Below are 15,229 nucleotides of genomic sequence, written 5' to 3'. Positions count from 1 at the left end.
ATAGAGAAAGGAACTACTAGCTGCTACCTTCCCTGAAAATGACAATTTCTGTGAAACAGGGAATTGCCACCTATGTTACCAAGAACTGGTGAAGTGCACAGACCTATACGAAATTATTTTCATTGCAGGAAAGACAGTAAACTGGCCAAGTGTATAATAAGATCAGGCACACAGCCATGAACAGTTATAGGCTGTTGTCAATTATGGAGGTTCAACTCTTAAAGCCACGTGAGCTGAAGAACAAACTTGTGTACCTACAGCTTTTCCAGCCCCAGTTCTTCATTGTGAAATGCTGTTTTTCTTAGCAGAATTGAAAGCACGGGATCAAACTCATTAGAATGAGAACTGCAGGTTGTGTAATGGTTTTGGAAAATACCATCTTGTTTTTAAGATATATTTCAGGATTTCTTTATGACATTCCTTACATGAACTCAACCATTACAATGAAACCCCACGCTTCTCATTGCCTGAGATGCTCATCTGCCTAGGAGTTCATCTTCTCCATTCTAGACAGCCTTATCACAGTTGAAATGAAAAAATTAAATAGAGTTTACCATCTACTTATTTGCATGCTCATACAGTTATGAGTAACAAGTCTCAGCACTGTGCCATCAATATTTTGTTAACCAAATTGCAAAAGGGGTTCTTAAAAAGCACTCAGTACTGGTTTACACACCCTTGGGTAGTCCAGCATGATCCATGCCATGAGCAAAGGAGGCAGATGGAGAGGACTGGCAATTCCCACAGGGGAATTGACTGACCACTGGCCCTCAGGGAGTGCACATAAGGGGGAGGTGACAGCTTTTACATGAGCCAGATCTGCATCACAGCTAAAAATGACTTCAACGTCAGCATTCATCAATGGCAGTAAGCAAATACTGAGTGCCTTGAGAGCTCCCAACAAAAATACAATTCCTAAAGCATACTAATATGAAATACTGAAGAAAGGGTTCCATACCTTAAATTCCTCCAAGATTTTGTAATTTTTCCCATGATATTCACAAAAGTTTTTCACTTCTTTGCATTCTGGACAGCATCCATTGTGTTCCACTTTTGTGCACTTTGGGTGGATTTTAGGGCATTCTGGTTGATCGCAAACAGGTCCATCCTCAGTACAGACACAGGGACAGTTGGAATGTCCTGGGAAAAAGCGTTCTCCCAGTTTGTACACAAAGCCACTGTCATCCACACAGCCCTTCCCCCGGTAATCATCAAAGATCAGATTGTCATTACTGGAGGTCTGGTCCCCTTCATCAGCAGGGTAGTCTTCATGATTGATGGCAGCTGGAGTGACCAAACCAGGGAGCACAAACAGAAGTATCCAGGCTTCATGGATATGAAGAGCCATCCCCCTCCTCAGCTTCTCCATGGGACCTTAATGCCAGATACAAATAGTTGCTTCCATAGGGAGACCAGTGTTGTGGTCTGAAAACAAACAGTTTTAAGTGAGAATGAATTCAAATATTGACTTGTAAAGGTAATTGTTTCAATCAGCACCGAAAATAAATACGAGTTTTCAAACGGCACAGACAGCTATCACTGTTTCACTTGAATTAAACCTCTTCTTAACTATTGCTAAGGAGAACAAAGCATGTGAAATACCTAAATTAGACACACATGCCTGGACGCATATGACCACAAAATATCTCTGAAGGAATGGTGGCTCACAGAATCATCTAATTTCTACTTTCCTCATTTTTGCAGTTGTGTTTTTGGATGTACCAGAAATTAAACCAGCTGCCTGAAATCGCATGGTGATAGGCAGCTCGGAGGGTTTTGAAGCCAAGTTTAAGAACGGTCTAAACCTCCTGTGGTGGCCACTGTTCCTTAGTGCTACGTATGGAGCACAGCCCACTTCATTAAACCGAGGTGGGAAACCTGAGCTGAAAAAAGAGTTAAACATAATCTGTTGTCAGAACTGTGTCTGATCTGAAAGATGGTGCTGAGTTAAACTTGGGCTGCAAGAGGTGGAATACTACAGAATCTAATTTACAGCATTTCTGAAGACGGACTTCCGGGGCTACCAACACAGCCCAGCCTGCAGCAGGTACATTTAATTCCGATAGAAACAAAGATGCAATTCACCTTCTCCATTATTCAGCATTTCAGTAATTGCCAGAAAAAAACGTGGAGCACAGGATGTTAAATGCCTGCATAATGCATGGAGCTGCTGCAATGTGCCTGCCTGATTAAGCTGGAGCCTTTCTAAAACTTTGGGAGCGATGCAGCACGGCCTGACCTTCGGTGAGCTGTGCTGAAGTGGTGGAGCCCGGGAGGGAAAGGGGCTTTGGGTGACCCCCGGGAGAGTCGGCGCCAGGCGAAGGCTCCGTGCTGGTGTCTTGGGAGCACTTCTGGCTGCCCACGGTGCCACATCACTGCCACCAACCTGCCCACACACCAGCCAACAGCCAGTGCAACCCTGGCAGCAAACTGGTTTCTGACCTCTCTTAAAAAACCTGGGCAAAGTATTACAGGAAACTTTTAAATGAGATGAAATATCAGCATTACATGGACTGCAGAACTACGGAGGTAGATCCTGGCACAAATCAAAGAAAAAAGGACTGTTGGGGTGTATGTGCCATCCCTTCTTTTCCTCCATTCCCAGAGCATGCACACACAGGCACACGGAGTCTACACAAACATGCATTAACCTACACACGCAGGCAAACATGCACTCCCCCGCACCCCGCGGGGAGACATTTTTTATATATTGGCATTTTTGGTGGACTGCAGATGTTCAGCAATTAATTCTCCCTTAATTGAAGCAAAAAAAGCAGCAGCAGGAGGAGAAAGCTTTAATCCCAGAGAAGCAGCTAAGGGATCCTGTTGACAAAGCAGTTTTTCCGAAGCCACAACAGAGGGAGACACCGGATATTACACAAGCTTTATCAAATTCGAAAAGATATCTTCTTAATTGAAGTACTAGCTGTGTTTCCATCACAAGGACTATGCACCCTCTTGTTACGCCTATCAGCAGTATCTACTGTAACATGCTGTTTGGAAATCCAGCGATTCATGCAGATACGGCTGCTTTACATATCTACAGAGCAGAGAATCTCCCCACCTAACGCTACAGGTAGGTTGCAACACTGCAGATTTGTGGGCATTTAGGGTAAAAAAAAAAAAAAAGCAGCAAACAAAGTAATTCATATCTGAGGAAATGTGAAATAATTTTGAGAATCTGTTGGAGTTTGATGAAGCAGCTCTCGAAACAAACGCGTGTGTATATATATGTATATAAAAGTTCTCCCCAGATCATAAATAAGAGCACTAGATTTTGCTACAGCAGCTGAGATGTCCCACAGCAGCTCACAGGCACTCGGCTCGATCCTGGAAATCAGACAGACTGCAGACGTCTTGCACGGACACATTTCAACAAGTAAACAAATGCTGCTTGGCTCAGAATTAGTTTATATCTTCAACTTTCTCATAATTTCTCAACCTGAGGGAGGCCAGGATCGTAGGTAAGTCTCTGAAACGTTTCCATCCGCCTTCCCTCACCCCAAGTGAATAATTCACACCTACCTGATCAGGCTGGATGTGAAAGCTGAGACGGGTCACAGGCCAACATGGACTGAAAGGTCAGAAACAGATCAGTGAAAGCAGTTCCTCCTAATCACGTTTTCGGTGTTGACTCACGGACAATCCCTTTTCCTCCACCTCCCATCGCAAAACAGGGGAGCGCGGCAGCCCAGCAACCACAACATGAGAACTGAGCTTTAACCCGGCGCCGAGGATTCAGAGGGAGCAGGATTCAGGCGGTCCGGAGACTGCGATGCCGCGCAGAAACCCCGGTGCCAGCAGCAGAGTCATCGCGGCGAACTTGGGCTTCATCTCCTCAGGTCTCGGGGCGGGCGGGGGAGAGAAAACAACCCATCCCTGTCCCCTCCCTGTGCCCAGCGGATCTCCTGCGGCTCCAGCTTCGCCTCGGCGGGGGAAGGGGGGGGAGCGATCGCGGGTTAGGCGGGAGGCAGGCGGGGGAGGGCGGGCGGAGGAGCCCCGCGCCCGGCGGGCGGGCAGCCCCCGCGCCCCTCCGGGGACTCCCCGGCCCGGGCGTCGGCCATGCCCGCGCCGCGCAGCTCCGCGCTCCCTGCCTGCTCTTATTAGGATTAATTTCTTTTTTTTTTTTTGGGGGGGGGGGGGGGTGGTAAAAAAAAAAAAAAAAAAGAAGAGCCGGGGGAAAAACCCAAAAAATAATGCAGGGCGGGGCGCCCCCGCCCCGGCCGCTGCTCCGCCTGCCGCTGGTTGGGGCGACGGCTCTCCTCGGAGCTGCCCCTCAGATCCACCGGCTCCCGTCAGATGCACTGGCTGGAGCTCCCGTCAGCGCGGCTTCCCTCAGCCCGCTTCCCCTCAGATCCACCGGCTGGGGCTCCCCTCCGCCCAGCTCCTCTCGGCCCCCGCTCCCCCCTCAGATCCACCGGCTGGGCTCCCCTCGGATCCACGGGTTGGAGCTCCTCTCAGCCCGGTTCCCCTCGGATCCGCAGGTTGGCGCTTCCTCAGCCCCTCCGCGCTCTCCAGCTCCGGCTCATCGCCGCTGCCCTGGTGGTGTCCGGGAAAACATTCCCCATGGCCGCACTGTGGAAACTTCGCCTCATCTTCCTACAGGGCTCCGCCGGGGAAGGGGCGCCCCGGCTCCTGTGCCTCGTGCTGCGCTACATTAAAAATCAATCTCCCTGCAATTCGGCTGCGCTGGCATTAGGCGTCATTGTAAAGCTGTTTCTCCAGAAACCACCAAAAGAGAGATTCTTGGTGTTGGGGAAAACACGGTGACAACAGAAAGAAGGGGAAATTGAGGGGTTTATTTGGACAAAATGCTAAATAATGCTCCGTTTGGGCAAATATTCCCCGAACAGTGCAAACACGAGCTATGAACCTATAAGCCGGCGTTGCTGTTGTCGAACCGCTCTTGTGGAAGGCGATGAAGGCCACGTGTGTCACTGTGCTCGGGTCCAGAGACAAACCCTGCCATCGGTGCCTGCGGAGAGCAGGTGATCCTGGCCATGGAAGCGCACGCAGCGCACCTCGACCCTGGGGCCCTGCAGGACGGAGAGCTGGCCCACGGCCAGGCACAGCACCTTGACGGAGGCCTCGCTGCTGGCCAGAGCCACCAGGCCACCTGAAACACAGAGCAAAGGCATTGAGGTTGGCAAAGGCTACACAAGAGAGCAGCGCTGGAAGTTTTGAGATGGTGGCTTTAAAGCCACACGTGTGTGTACTCCTGTTTCCTGAGATAAATTAACAGAAAGTTGGACAGATCAGTCACAATGAGATTGGATTTTGGAGCGATTAAGCCAGTCTGCAGACCTCATGTTCTCCTCACAAGGAGCCTGGCTATTTTGATAGAATCACAGAATCTGCTGAGTTGGAAGGGATCCACAAGTATCATCGAGTCCAACTCCTGGCCCTGCACAGAACACCCCAAGGGTCACACCATGTGCTGAAGAATGTTGTCCAAATGCTTCTTGACTTCTTGTCAGGTTTGGTGCTGTGACCATTCCCTGGGGAGCCTGTGCCAGTGCCCAACCACCCTCTGGAGGAAGAACCTTTTCCTAATGTCCAACCTAAACCTCCCCTGACACAGCTCCAGGCCATTCCCTCAGGTCCTGTCACTGGTCCCCACAGAGCAGACGTCAGTGTCTGTCTCTCCTCCTCACAAAGAAGTTGCAGACCCCTTATATCCTTATATCCTTATGGGACAAAATGACGATAATCAAATCCTTTGTATAGAACAGGGTTTAAGAGTAGAAAAAATAAAGGAAAACCTAAAAAAGATTCTAAGGAGTTCTCAGTTTCCATGTGCTTTTTTGCAAATCAAATGGACTCAGTTTTCAACACTCCTAAGGAAGCAGGATGTGTTTATAAGTTTATTATTATTCCTGCTTAAATAAAAGCAGAGGTAATAGCTGGTGATATGTTTGAAACGCCTCTTACTTACCCAGCCTCCAGATAAAGATTGTCCTTTAGAAATTAACTATAATAATCATGAGTTTCACATACAAAAAACAAAAACCAAAACAAAACAAAAAATCAATACATTCATTTCAAAGCTGATGTGGCCCTAACAACAACGGGATCACTGTACTGTCACTCGTGATCTTGGTCAAACACCTTTTTCTATTTGGAGCAAGTTCAATATACCCTTCAAATGATTACAGCTCTTCTTATGTATCGAGATTTTCTCTCTGAAAGCAAAGACATCACCAGAAGAAGAATAATTAATATTGACACTGACAAAGTCAACCTGGCACCAAGGTCATCATTTTTTGGGAGGATGATGAAAAACAGGAGATATTTTGCTATTTTTAATAACTCAGGTTATTCACCAAATAGCCAGTGGGAACATACTGCCCAACACACGTGAGCATGGAGGAATTTATCCGTTTTAACAATTTAGGGCCCTGGATGTGCCTATGTGATGCACAGTTTATCCAGGGCATATACTGTCCCTCCATTCAAACTAGGTCATAACAATGATGTTCTCTGTTCTGCTCATGAAGATCTGATGGCTTCATTTCTCCATTTATCAAAAGAAACACGTAGTCTAAAACAGCTTACAAATGCACCAAAAATATTTAACCACAACTTATGCTTCGTGTGGTCATGGATATTTGTGTAAGAAGGCAACTAGGAAGTAGAGCTAACCATGATAAATATGCCCTATTTGCAAACCTTTATAACTACCCGGCTTCTTCATCTAGAACAAAGCCTGACACAGCAAAGATCTGTAGGATGGATTAGAGTGTCCAAAGCAGCAGATGTGAATATTTATTATAAACTCCCCTCCAGCAAGTCTTTGCTGACAGAAGCATTGCATATGGATTGCACTTGCAGCGAGACTCTCCAGGCAATCGCTGGATGACTTCTCCAGGAGCCAAACAAATGCCATTTCTCCAGCAGCCCTGACACCACAACAGCTGGGCAGGGGGCTAATGTCACTTCCAGCTTCTCAAAACCACTAATGAACCCAGTTGTTACAGAGAGGGACAGGCAGGAGAAAAGGTTTGGACAGCTGCAGTCCACTTCCAGAAAGTAAGGGCAGGACAGAGTGACAACTGAGACAAAGTTTCAGCTCATTCACTCTCTGGGTTGAGCAGGGCAGGGGCAGACCCCAACCGTGCATTTTTCTAAATGCTTTGCTAGGTAAGTCACATGCTTGAAGCAAAACCAGAGCACTCATCCTGTCAGTCCATGCCAGTATTCCAACAGTCCTGGGAAATGACAAAGCCAACAGGAAGATAGAGAGGGTCAATAAAAAACAACCAACTAGGAGGTGCAGCAGTAAACTGCACTGCCTTCATTGCTAGCGCTCACTGGGGAAAGGATGGAGGTGCTCTAGGCAGCCCTGGTGAAGAATGATTCATTTCAGAGGGATTTTTCCCTGAGTTAGGATGTGTTACTATCGCTGACCATGAGTACAGCCACTTCCTGGCTCAGGAGCAGCAGGATGCACAGGCAGATGCATGTGAGGGGGAATGCACAAAATGACAACATCTCATTTCTGTCACCCTTTATGTCAGCACTGATCTACGGGCTCATAACAATTTGCTCATTATAATGTAAATTTACTCCCTCCTTCCTTCCAAAAGGAGATGTTTCATTTTGGGAAGAGGGAACAAATTGTGTTTTATTGCTCTTTCAAAATGTTCTCCAATTAGGAAAGCAAACAAAAACTACTACATAATTGTGATGCAAAGCTGTATTTTAATGAAGGATACTTACTTGTCACTAACAAAGGCACTTTGATATAACACTGGAAGAAGATAAAAGCCTGAAGATAGGTTGTTTGTCATACCTTTGACCCATCTGTCAGGTGGGGCTGGTCTATGCAAACTCACTGAACCCAGCAGTTAGGCTGATTCGCATTGGAATGAACAGATTCTGCTTAGAAGATGCAAAGTCTCCAAGACCTTGACCTCTAGATCTCCCAGCCTCTAGATCTCCAGCTCACAAGGCTCCCAGAACCTGCTCTGGATATGTTGGTGCACTTGGCAACACGGGGAGCTAAAGGGAAGCTTTGCTCTGGCTGGCCTCATGCCAATCCTGAGCTCAGCCTTCTTCCTCAACCTGGCAGACAAAGAGTGATGACAAAGCACATTGCCACCACAAAGAGACCCTACAGTAGCAGCCTTTGTACTAATCACAGCTGAGTTGCTGTTGCCCATTGCTAGCACACAAGTACTAATTTTTCTGATGTACCCCTATTATGTCCTTAGAATAACATAAGCTCTGACCATCTGGCCACTTGCTTCAAATAGGATGCAATGAGTTGGAAAAGGTAAAGAAAGGTAGCAAAGCCAATTAAAGGTACAAACAACTTCTGTGCAAAGAATCCTTATGAGGGATGACAATTTAGCTGAGAAAAAACTATTTGTGCACTAAAATGTACTTGGCTGATGCTGCTTACTCCATATGTAAACCTCAGGCTTCCGTCCTTCCTTTGGGACCCACAGAGAAATGTGGAGCCAAGCCAGACTCCAAACTACCCCCCAGGGGATGGTGAAACACAGGGTTTCCATGAAAATGCTCATCTGAATCCCATTTCAGCCAGGAGCTGCAGGGCAGCCAGAATCTGGAATCTCTGGACAGTCACCTTCTTGGACCAGACTGAATTTGCTCTGAGGAATCACTGCACTTTCAGCTCCTTTTTTTTCCCCAGCACTGGAATTAAGTACTGCTGCAGGTTTCCAGTCCCAGTGTCCTACAAAAAAAAGCTCTGTTCTTGTCTCCAGACTGGCAATGCTCTTGGATTTTGGCATTGATTAATGACAAATGCAGTGCAGTTGTTTGGGTTGGAAACACGTTTGTACTTAGAACAATAAAAATCATCCATGCCCTTCTAGAAGAACTATTCATGCTACTAAAACTGTATCTCTACATTTTTTTTGAGACCAGAACTGAACCCTAAAATCATTTAGTACCTCAGAGATAGTAGTATTTTAATTTTTTTTTTTTTTTTTTTTTTTACTTTTAGGACACATAGCCCACTCTGGAGAAAATGAATTACCTTGTTTGAAAATCTGTTCTTGTAAATTTTCCAGAATGTACATAAAGTTATGGGCTTGATAAGGGCCATAGCCACAAAGTGCCAAAAGCAGGAATCTAGCAAAGAACTCACCAAATTTACTGGAGTGTCTGCACTGACCTAAACATGTGAACTTAAAAGCAAAGTTATTGCATTCACTGAGGGTCAGTTGTGTTGGATATAAGTAAGCATCCTGCTTCTTCTCACCTGCAAGGAACTTTGCATACCTACGCCACTGTGTAAATCCTAAGGAACCAAAGCCCCTCCTGTGAATACAGTATGAAATCCATCTCCTAATTTGAACTGGTGGATAAATTTAAAATAGTGCAGGCGTGTTGAAGCAATCTAATTTGTTACTGCATTTCTTCAAAAGACAGAACTAGACAAGATTAATTTGCTGGGTTGATGGCTCCAAATTACTTGGGGTAAAAGGAACAAAACCTGTACTTGCCAAAAGACAGTTTGACAATTTATATTTCATAAGAGCCTAACAGAAATCACAGCCACGATTACTGTCTTTGTACAATGAATTTTGAGTGAAACCTTGCCAGGACCATGCTACATACTGTTTTACATGTCCAAAAAGCTGGAAACTGTGACATCTTTGGAGCAAACCACCACCACTCCTCACTGGTGAGCCCTTTTATATGCCCATTAAAGCATTTAACTTTTCTTTGGGCAAACTAATTTACTAATTCTGTAACATTCCATTATCAAAATACTCTGAAAAGTTCTGGTTTAGCCTGCCGGTACTTCATGTTTCTGGAGTAGTCTAGCAGCTTCTTCAGTGCTAATAAAATAGTGTTGTAACCAAAGTCACAAACTCCACAGCTCCCCAGGCACATCAGGCTGAGACATTCTTCCTGATAACTGGCACTGTTTGCTCGCTTCCAGTAATATTTTCCATAGACTCAGCAACTCAGGCCAACTCTTCTTCTCCAGCAGAACAAGGACAGTGACAGATCAAAACCTCTCTTCACTGCTCCAGCAGCTCCTCCTCTCACAGACAACAGAGTAGTTGAGGAGCAGGATTTGGGCAGTTGCTTCTACTAACAGTACAGCAGTTACTTTAGACTTCCTTGCAAATAATTCCGATGTGATCGCTTCCCCAATTTAAAAATTAATTGCACTGCCTAACTGTAAGCAAAGCATCCACCTTCAAAGACAAACCCAGCTACTTCTGGGTTTAAATTAAAAAAAACCTTGCGTGGCTTGAAGAAATTCTGTTTATCATAACTGCATGAGACCATTCCTGATAGCAGAGATGAAGTAACATATCAAAGAAAGCAAGCAAGAAAAGCTTTGATCAATAGGGAAATGGTTTTTATACACATCAGAACCAATTTAAAGAATTCTCTAGGATCAATTTGGATAGACAGAAATGCTTCTCAGCATTTATTACCTGTGGAGGGAATATTGATCCCATCCATTGATTTCTCCTATGCATGTAGAGCAGCATCTGGTTTTGTTGTGTGGGTTTTTTTCCAAAGAGAGATGACCCAAAGTGGAAGGTATCAAGAAACTACTTGTATTTTAAGGACTTACATTAATGGTTCAACCAATGTCGTTACTCAGAACTTTTAAACTCTGTTCAAGAATTGTCAGAATGTAATTTACCTTAATTTTGGTACATGATTGTTAGTCAGTGGAATATATTTTAAGAGAAGTGGTTTTTTTTGAACCTTACTTACCAAAGGCTGCCAATTCCTTACGTAACACATTGCATCAAACATGTTTTCTTTCCTGTTCCCTTTTCAAAAGAATGTCTCTTCATGATAATGTTATAAATTGCACAGCCCTAATGGATTACATTCCCTCTGAATTAAGGTCTTTTGTCATTACTGGAGCTGCAACCATTTGCGTCATCATGAGGATCCCTCAGCCTGAAGTCTCCTATGAACTGGGCACCTCTCAGGTGAGGTATGAAAGGCAAAAATACCCAGTCCCTCCGTTTAGTAGTCTGGCTAACACTTAGTTAATGTGCTTGGCTACATAAAAGTAGATGGAATATTTACAAGGGCTGCAAACTATGATTGCAGTGGCTGTAGATAAAATTCTTCATTACTGTCACACTAAGCAGAACGTTATTTACCAGGCAACTGATTTCAACATATGATAGATGGTGGACAGTTGTTTTTGTTCTATAAACAGCTTTCAACAAATATAACAACTATTTCTTGTACACTACGTTTTGCTTAGGAATGCACTTTTTAGACATTATTTTAAGTCGTCTGTTCTCAAATGTGAGTAAAACCTCCTAAATATTCTCGTGGAAATAATGGTGGTGCCCCTCCTCCCTTTGTCTTCACACTCTAGATCTTTCAAGAGAGAGGGCATAGAAGAATAATCTTGAGCAGTTTGTAATTCACTTGCAGCAATTCACTAAATATTCTCAGTAATGGAGGCCAAAAGGCAAGCTGGGAAAGAGAGAAGATGTCCAAGAATCTGCTGATACAGGTGTTTAATAGACTGCTACCAAAATAAAATCCTTTTGTCATTCTCTCTAGTGACTTTTTTCTTTCCCCTTTCTCAGAAGTATTTAAATAGACATAGATTTGGCAAAGTATATTAGGGAAAATTAGCTCATCTCAGAGTGCACTTAAGCTCGTGACTCACCTTGTGCATGTGAAGTCATTCAACTCAGTGCAATCATGTGCTCAAATGAGGCAGGATCAGGGCATCACAAAGAGTCACTACTGCAACAAGGACTTACAGCACAAGATCTTAGAATGAGCCAACTCACTTCTGTTTGGCTTTCAGCAGGACAGCAACAGTCAGGCCTCCTAAACAGGAAGGCAGCTTTTCAGGCTGATTACGGCCATATAGTGCAGGTGTCCTAGATCCAAGGATCGTAAAAAGGTAGTAACAGGAAAGTCAATGCAGAGAAGCTTCTGAGACAAATTATGCAATAGACATTTACAAAGTTGGAAAGCGATTCCCCTGGAACACAGAAAAACCTCAAATTACCCAAGCAGTGTGTTAGCAGAAATTCAATTCACATCTTTAAAAATCAGCGTGTAGACATTTGGCCTGGCTGATAAATGAGTGTGGAGAGGGATGTGGCCTGATGCACTTCCCTCCAAAGAGTAGAGGCGTGGAGTAATGTCTGGCCGATGGAAAAAGAGGACTTCTCTTAACTTCCTGCTCTGTGGAACTGTGACCTAGATGAAGGGGCATTATTCCCAGAGCTTAAACAGATCTCAGAACTCGACAAATCCTTTTTCAAGCAAGAAATCACCAGAAAGTTACTCTGAGCAAAGAAAGCATTTATCTGATAGAAGAAAATCCTTTATATAAAAGAACTTTAATCCTTTTTATAAGGATTTCTAGACTCAGACCATTACTGTAAAGCTCCCTTTCAGCTGGACTTGAGCTTGTTTATATTACATTTTAGTTGGCCTTTTTGGTAGCATTTTGGATTTTTAAAGTAGTTTCAAAACAAAGCAAAAAGTATTAAAGCAGAAACTTTTGAAGCAGAGTCTTCAAGATGTTAAAACCTTTCTGGATGTGTTAATGAGGCATGTTGAATATTTTAAAAATAAGGTATTGAGAATAAAAGGAAAATACCTTCTGTCTAGGACTGGAGTTTTGAAATGAAAATGTCTGTCAAAGAAGAGTATTTTTATGCATATAATAGGAAGGCACTTGTCTAGCTCTCAGTGTTACCTAGAATACCTCTATGTGGGCACATGTGTAGGTCTGTGTTTCCAAGGGAATCTACCTTGAGGTAAAAAATGGATGAGGAAGAACCAAGCCATCCTGGCAAAAATCCTTGGATTGCTACCGAGTGCGGGACCTCGGGCCCACCAAGCTGTTCTGAAATCAAAAATTCCGAAAGGCAGCATTTGGTTTTTAAATCACCACTGAAGGGGAGGTGTTGAGTGACACTGCATCCACAGGGAGCTGCCAGGAGCCCCGGCAGGGCAGTAACAGGTTGGCTGAGAAACTCCCAAGAAGGTGACATCAGTACTGGAGCTGCTGCAGTTGTGCTTGTGCTGCCCAGGGCAACAACATGACAAAAATGTCACATTTTAAGAAAGCAACAGAGGAAAAGAGGAAAGATCAGTATCATCTGATGCTCTTCAAAAAGGAATAAATCACCATAAAATTATCTGCAGGAGTTGCCAAGCTGAACCTCTGCTTGCAAAGGAACTTTCTGAAAGACTTTTTATGTGATGGCAAATGCTCCAGAGCATGGTTACAGTTCACATTCAGATCTTGTTCTGAAGAACAAGCTTTCCTCTTCTGTTAAACTTATATATTGGAAGCAGCATGCCAAGTACTGTACTGCAAGTAACACTATCTCCAGGACACATTAGCTGTTTTCTCGGTGTTTGAAGAGTCACACTTACATTAAATAAAAACTTTCATTAAGACAAATAATACTTACTGATGAGAAAATGAGAAAAATTAAGTCACAGCAAATTTCTGTCACCACAAATTGAAAATTATTCTAGCTTCTGCTACAAGTAAGGTCCCTGAATACAGATTTGGGTGCAAAAACATGCTTTGCTCTGAATTTCTTACTTGGCTGCAGCTGTATGTGTTTAAGGCATTGCTATATCTCACTTTTAAGAATTCAGTGAAGGTGAGTGGTATATAGAGATGAAAAATTTCAGGTGTGCAGGAACATAGCTCTGACTAATGGAAACACTGGTTTAAAAACATTCAGAGAATAGAAGATAACCTTTGTATTAATGCTCTGCTCCTTTGCTTTTCCCCACTTTGAGATGCCTGCAGTCATTCAGTTAAAGCCTCCCTGATCCTCCTCCCTTTCTCAAGTGGTGAGATGGATATGCTTGTGTTACAGAAGATGAGACTGGGATGTGAACACTGATTTATTTTTCCCTTGGACAGCATATGCATCATCCTTTCCATTAACTCTAAGGGAATGACCAGATGTGTAATCGCTTTTTGACACGGAGTGGGATTCATTTCATCTGACCTTGCCATCCCACAGTGGATTCAGTTCATCCAGGCTCCTCCTGCAGTTACCAGGGAGGAAAAACTCCCTTTTCCCAGGAGCTCCCTGCCTCTCTGGGACAGCAGGTGGCCGGCTCTGCATGCTGACTACAGAAGGACCTCCACAGCTCCTTCTCAGACAGCTCAAGCTGGGTGACACTCAATCCCATGCAGGACTTCCAAGAAGGCACCTCAAAGACATTTTTAAAGAAAATTCCCTAACTTGCACTGCTGGCAGACGTGTAAACCTGAGCATCTGCAAATGAACCTAGACACCTGTATCCATCCAGGGGCTTAAATACCATCGAAAGCCAGACTTACACAGGCAATGACCTCTATTAAACCCAAGTCTTAATCATTTGGTGCAACTCTCATGCTGTGGCAACAATCCATAATTTCAGTAGCATTTGATAGCAAAGCAGACTGTATGCATCGTCAACATTTTGTAACCCTATTAACTCTGAGATAATGGACTTGCCTCTGCTATATTTCTAAGCTTATTGGAATGGACTGTAATTAGCACTTTCTTTTTTTTATACAAATCTCTTGACCCCCAGAGCCAGTTCTTACACCACAGCTAATAACTGCTGCAGGTGATCAAAGCCTGAGATGGAGGTGGACGCAGACCTCGAAGCCAAACTTCAGTTTACTTCCAGAGTTTAAGTAGGAGTCATGAAAAATACTGCTTCAGAGAAAAAGCACTTTTGAGGGAAAGTAATATTTATTTTGCTTTGCCTCAAAATGTTCTGCTTAAGTGTTTTACCTCTGAATATGCTCCTTAAAGAGGTTCAGTGTTGTTACGAGCCCAGATGAGAGCAGCTCTGGCTAAACATTGTGTATTCCTAATGCTTTTTGCACTCATCAGTCTTTCCTAGCAAGTAAGATCAGGAAACACTTCTGTTTTGTTCTTAAAGCTAGTTTCTTGTTAGCATTATTATTTCAAGCTTAGATGATGATCTAATGTACGTGGATTCTGGTTTCTGTCAAGCCAAGTCCTTTGCTACACGACGCTCCTGGGAGATGGAGGCTCATGTGGTGTGGGCCCTGCTGAGGTGGCTGGAAAGCCAGGCTTGGCTTGTGCTGTGTGTGCCTCCAGCTTAGCCTGAGGTTCCCCTCCTGACTGTGCTGTATCCCATCTGCTGTAGCTGTCTGGGCATCTTCTCTGGTGACTGGAAAGAGATGAGTGGGATAAAATGTGTCGTGCATGTCCCTACTCTCTGTTTACTCCATGGCTAGCTTGAACAA

General features: G+C 44.2%; 2 protein-coding genes across 6 annotated transcripts in view; both read right to left on the bottom strand.

The window, feature by feature from the left end:
* Positions 1–3,985, bottom strand: part of VWC2L (von Willebrand factor C domain containing 2 like) — a 47,916-nt gene extending 43,931 nt beyond the window's left edge. For 2 of the 4 annotated variants that reach the window (XM_019291014.3, XM_010407856.4), the window contains exons 1-2: positions 3,526–3,985; positions 959–1,425 (exon numbers count right to left, since the gene is read on the bottom strand). In XM_019291014.3, coding sequence (XP_019146559.1) covers positions 959–1,369 — 411 coding nt within the window. In that variant the 5' untranslated portion in view covers positions 1,370–1,425; positions 3,526–3,985. Of the gene's footprint in view, positions 1–958; positions 1,426–3,313; positions 3,443–3,525 lie in introns of all 4 variants that reach the window. The other 2 variants (XM_010407855.4, XM_010407854.4) reach the window with 2 other exon arrangements.
* A 794-nt stretch (positions 3,986–4,779) lies between these two features.
* The window catches only part of SPAG16 (sperm associated antigen 16), a 359,563-nt gene continuing 349,113 nt past the window's right edge, over positions 4,780–15,229 (bottom strand). For both annotated transcript variants that reach the window (XM_019291011.2, XM_010407852.2), the window contains exon 16: positions 4,780–5,116. In XM_019291011.2, the coding sequence (XP_019146556.1) occupies positions 4,935–5,116 (182 nt within the window). In that variant the 3' untranslated portion in view covers positions 4,780–4,934. The remainder of the gene's footprint in view (positions 5,117–15,229) is intronic.

The sequence above is a fragment of the Corvus cornix genome, chromosome 7, assembly GCF_000738735.6.
Source record: "Corvus cornix cornix isolate S_Up_H32 chromosome 7, ASM73873v5, whole genome shotgun sequence".
Lineage (NCBI taxonomy): Eukaryota > Metazoa > Chordata > Aves > Passeriformes > Corvidae > Corvus > Corvus cornix.
The sequence above is the reverse complement of the archived record's forward strand: the minus strand, read 5'-3'. Positions and strand labels throughout refer to the sequence as shown.